Source organism: Sinocyclocheilus rhinocerous, unplaced genomic scaffold (assembly GCF_001515625.1).
Source record: "Sinocyclocheilus rhinocerous isolate Xijiao unplaced genomic scaffold, SAMN03320098_v1.1 scaffold24, whole genome shotgun sequence".
NCBI lineage: Eukaryota > Metazoa > Chordata > Actinopteri > Cypriniformes > Cyprinidae > Sinocyclocheilus > Sinocyclocheilus rhinocerous.
This window is the reverse complement of record NW_015647124.1, coordinates 2600526-2605918: the sequence shown is the minus strand read 5'-3', so window position 1 is coordinate 2605918 and position 5393 is coordinate 2600526. Positions and strand designations below refer to the sequence as shown.

Sequence of the window (5393 nt, the reverse complement as noted above, 5' to 3'; positions counted from 1 at the left end):
ATATATATATATATATATACACACACACACACACACAGACAAATACATGTACATATATACACACACACACACACACACACACACACGTATAAAATGAGGTGCATTATAAAAAAAAAACTAAATAAATTTCCACTAACCTGGCGATCACCATTTGGAGGTGTAGGACCAAATGGAGGATCAATCACATAATCTATGGAATAAAAGGTCAGAGGACTGATTCAGAACCATGAAAATATGGAGCTATCTTTCATTAATAAGATTAACAAACATTTATTACTTCCATTGGTGCTCAAAAGATCAGCAGTTAATGTGCATTCAGAAAGTTTCATTATTCATATTTGAATGCACATAAACAAAATGTAATATCAGAAAGTGCAATTAAGTGTAAAAAAAAATAATAATAAATTTCATCTTTAAAAAAGTGTAATTAGCCAAAAAGCAATAAAAACAAGAAGCAAAAACATCCTTAATCCCTCAGAAAATCCACGTGCTTGTGCTCCACAGGTCTCTGAGGTGATGGCAGACCAATGAAAGATATTTCCCCGAGCATGTGCTTAAGCGTTCGCACACTAGAGGGCGACAGAGCTAGTGTGACCGCAAGGTGCACAGCATGACTGAAGCAAAGGTGCGGAGTGTACCGTCGGGGCAGATGGGGCAGCATTCTCCGTCGGGAATCTCTGGATTGGCACATTCTGCTATATCTTCGCAGATCACCTCGTCGCACATGACCGTCCCGCTGTCGCAGACGCAGATTTGGCAGGGCTCAGGTTTCCATACATCCTTGTCGTTGTAATTCTGACCGTCCAATGTACAGCTACCGAATGAGCCTGTAAGGACAACAGACGTGAATTAGCACAGTAAAGTCAATCACATTCGTCAGTGAACTCATCATTTTACCTTAAAAGTTTAAAGACACAGAAATTCTAAACATGAACTAAATCACTAAATATGTAGCTAACTAAACTAAATTAATTTAAAATATGTTGCTAACTAAATACGGGATTAACTCAAAGGCGAAGTGTTCTATTACAAAAAAAGAAGTTCAAATCGACAATTTAAATGCTTTCTGCTTAAAAAAATCTAAAAACATACACATCCGTGTAACTTTCAAAGGAACAAATAATGCTTTTTATAACCTGAAGGCACAATAAGAGCAATGATGATAAGAGTTTCACTCTTGCATATGCAGAAAGCCTCTGAACTAAACAACAAAGATGATTGTCATCCAATATAATCACGCATACTGATCTAGTGTGATGCCGTATGAATTATTTACTTACTGTTTAATTAATATTTTAGAAATAAGAGGTAAATGAAGCTAAAATGGCCTAATGGGGCGTGATGCACAATGATGATGAGTATGAAGGCCTGCATCCCCTCAGACCCATGCAGTATTAAAATCCACCGCTTGGTGGCGCCAAAAGCTTGCAAAAAAGCCGTCACGCCCTGAACATTCGCAAACTAAATGTGTTTTGGAATTCTAAATTGTAATTCTGTTCTTACATTTTAGCAGCCGTGCAGGATAAAACTGTCGAAACGTATGTTGCTAGTCTATCGGTGTAATCCAAAGATAAGAGGTTATATCCAGTCTTCGAACGATTAAAAAGAATGACAGAACATGAACACACATGAAAATGGGAGGATATGTGACATTAAAAGCACTCTCGTTCTCTCTCTCTCTCTCTCTCTCTCTCTCTCTCTTTCTCTCTCATCCGCGTCGCATCCTTCGCTTCGGGACATCGTATACCGTGTGCTGAACATGTAAGTGTTCCAAGATGGAAAAATGACCATTTCTAGAAGATAAAAAATGCTGATGAAAATAAAAAGGTAGTTTTTTCCTCCTCAAGACATTCCCAAAAAGTTTTAGATTGCAGGTCACTTGTAAGCAAGACCCCTCTTGAGTTCTCCAATCTCCTCAGTCAAGCATCTGTGCAAATCAGGAGTAAAAATCATATACTCACTATCATCCTCTCCTTGTCCTCTCACCACAAGGACCGCTGCGGCGAGCAGCAGCCCTAACCGGATATCCACAAAGCTGAACATGTCTAAATATTAGACATGTAGACTCTTTGAGGCAAGAGGAATCCTGTTTTGTCCTCAATCATACACGTAGGGTCCGGTCTGTGTAACTCCAATCCAGACCCCAGCAGAAACTCCCTACTGCCTAAACAAATGTTTGACCCTGGCTTTTATATGCCAAAGTTTTGGGGAGGTGCTGAGTGCGCTAGATATCTGCTACATGTTCAAGTCAAAGCGAGTCCCTCCTTCAGCCAAGACGAAGGGCCGCCTTAAAACATGTCAAACTATTTGGAGTCCTCATTACAACGTGGACATTTTGAAACATGGAGAAGTGTGTCAGGGATTCTGGATATCGTGATTGTATTTTCTGAATCTCTGGATGGTTCGATTCAGCGTGTTTCATTTTCACTCGGATAAGTTGGACCCTCTTGGTGGATGTGATCATTTTATTGCTTTTTACCAATAGGCATTTGTTTTAGTCGCCAAATGATGATCATATTCTGCAGTTTCTTTATACATGAAGGTGAACTGAGTTACTGCAATCGGCATGCATGCTACGTTTTAACAGAATTATGGTTTGAGGGAGATTTATGGATAGAAAATGGAATGAAGCATTGGATTTACTCTTTTTCTAAATGTTCAAACATGACCGTTCAGTCGTCATTTACTCACCCTCATGTCATTCCAAACCTTTATGATTTTCTGTTTAGCACAAAAGAAGTAAATGTTTTGAAAAATGTCCCAATGTTTTTTTTTTTTGTGTGTGTTCACACAATGAAATTCAACTCGTTTTGGACCCCATTGTCTTTTAAAATGTCTTCATTTGCATTCCACAGATAAGATAAGTGAGTAAATGATGAGAGAAATTTCATTTTTGGGTGAACTATCTCTTAAGACTTTGTCTTCTGTGAAAAATGTCTCAGTGATAACTCGTTTTAGACCTAAACGTCCTTCAAAATATCTTATTTTGCATTTAACAGATAAAAAGAATGTTAGTGAGTGAGGAAAATATTGACAAAAAATTCATTTTGGGGAGAAATATCCCTTAAACATGACCATATAGGCCCAACTGGACCTTTCTGGTTTTAGATTATTAGATTATTAGCCACATAATTTGAAGGGTAAGATATATTTTCATATTAGTCCATTAGAGAACTTGCTCCTGCAATGATCTCAGAAAAATGATGACTAAAAGCTACTAACAAAGACTTATTTATGTATTTAAAGAATACCCACAGGGTTATAAACCAATAAACTTACATATTTTTAAACAATGACAAACAGAAATACTAAAACTTCAACTAAAATTAAAATGAAGACAGAAAATATTCATCCTCTTCACAAAGGCATGCCACAGTTGTTATAAAGTGATAAATGTTCAATATTTTAGCCATAGAGAGAACAACAACATAACATGGATATTTGTGCAAATGTCCATTGCATGCCTGGACATATGAGCAAAGCTGTGAGCCATTAGCTTTCCCATATGCAACATGTTAAGCAGAGAGAAGACAGAGACAAACTGAGAGAGAGAGAGAGACAGAAGAACATCTGGCATCATATCAAACCATACTCATTGCTCTGTGGACACGTTGCAACTTCAAGCGCCATGGCCCTGTTTGACCTCCTTTATCTTTATGTTTTAACATTTGTTAAATGATAATGATAAGTGCAACATTTAAAGATTTTGCCAATAATAACAGAAGATGAACATGAAAAAGTGGTTCTGAAACAATGTGGATTGATCTGAAATCAGTTCACCGGATTCAATAGATGCTTGGGTAAAACAAAACAGCATGTTTTTTTATTCCTATTTCTCTGCATTCTCACTAAGGTTTGTTGAATTATAGCATTTAACGACACATGTACATGCCTGAGGATTGTCTTCAAATGCCCCAGGATGTTTGACTGGCTCACACGTTAGCAAAGACTTCTATCCTCTTTTATTGTGTGGCTGGATATAGCAGAGTAGATGGATCCTATCCCAGGAAAACCATATGGTGATGCTGGTTTTATACAGCCAGGCAGAAATCTGAAACCATGCCTTATCAACGCTGAGATTAACAACCTTTTAATGTTACCACCAGTCTAAAACAGAAAAAAGCACATTTTGAATGGAATATTGAATCGTTTCATTTTGCGGCTTCCAAAGTCGTCTCACATATTTATTTATTTCATATTCTATATGATATTTTTTTTTTTCCAAATGGCCAGACTGCAACACTGCAAATTCTGTTAAATTAAGTTTAAAATCAAATATCAAAGACTGTCTCAAATCCTTGTAACCTTTTGGGCATAATCAGCACTGTCTTAAGATTGTGGTCCTTATTTCAGTATGGAATTGGTGTTTTAGCTACTAATGTCAACACTGAGTGTCTCGTATGAGTGTTAAAGTCTCTTGTGAATGTGGAGGAGGCTGTTATTGATGATGAACATCTCAAATCAGACACTTATTGCCCATGTATGCAGCAGGTGGTGAGTGAGCCTGTTTTGAGACACAGCTGTAATTTTTGTCCTTCTGGATGAACCCTCTAAATGGCTTACTATATCCAAGGAAACTGTTTTCATATAAAAGAATCTGATTATTATCAATGTTGAAAACAGTTGAGCTGCTTCATGTTTTTGTGGAAATCATGATACATTTTTTTGGATTCTTTGATTAATAGAAAGTCCAAAAAACAGCATTTAATTGAAATATTTTGTAACATTATAATAATATGAATTAACTGTCGCATTTAATCAATTTAATGCATCCTTGCTGAATAAAAATATTCAATACAATTTTGCTGACCCCAAACTTTAAGCTCCAAACTTTGTCTCAACTCATTAATTTTTTTAATTTAACTGTATGCTAATGAACTCGGGTTAGTTCACCCAAAAATGAAAATCCTGTCATTAATTACTCACCCTCGTGTTGTTCGAAAGCCGTAAGACTTTCGTTTATCTTTAGAACACAATTTAAGATATTTTTGATGAAATCTGAGGGCTCTCTGTTGTCTCTCGTTGCACCACACGCTTGCGTCATGATACTGTCGTGAACGCGCGTCCACAAGTGACGCAGTAGAGACGAAAATGTGGAATAAAGTCGTTATTTTTTATTTCGTTGCGCAAAAAAGTATTCTCGTAGCTTCGTAACTTTACAGTTGAACCACTGATGTCACACGGACTACTTTGTCGATCATCTTGGTACTTTTCTGGACCTTGAACGTGGTAGTTACCTTGCTGTCTATGGGAGGGTCAGAGAGCCCTCAGATTTCATCAAAAATATCTTAAATTGTGTTCCGAAGATGAACGAAAGTCTTACGGGTTTGGAACAACACGAGGGTGAGTAATTAATGACAGAATTTTCATTTTTGGGTGAACTAACCCTATAA

At 37.0% G+C, this 5393-nt stretch overlaps 1 protein-coding gene across 1 annotated transcript in view; it reads right to left on the bottom strand.

Annotated features, from left to right (window-relative positions):
* col1a1b (collagen, type I, alpha 1b) overlaps positions 1–2162 on the bottom strand; it is a 27651-nt gene extending 25489 nt beyond the window's left edge. Inside the window, exons 1-3 of the mRNA XM_016513380.1 lie at positions 1962–2162; positions 639–827; positions 138–190 (exon numbers count right to left, since the gene is read on the bottom strand). Of these exons, the coding sequence (XP_016368866.1) occupies positions 138–190; positions 639–827; positions 1962–2043 (324 nt within the window). The 5' untranslated portion in view covers positions 2044–2162. The remainder of the gene's footprint in view (positions 1–137; positions 191–638; positions 828–1961) is intronic.
* Positions 2163–5393: the final 3231 nt, after the last annotated feature.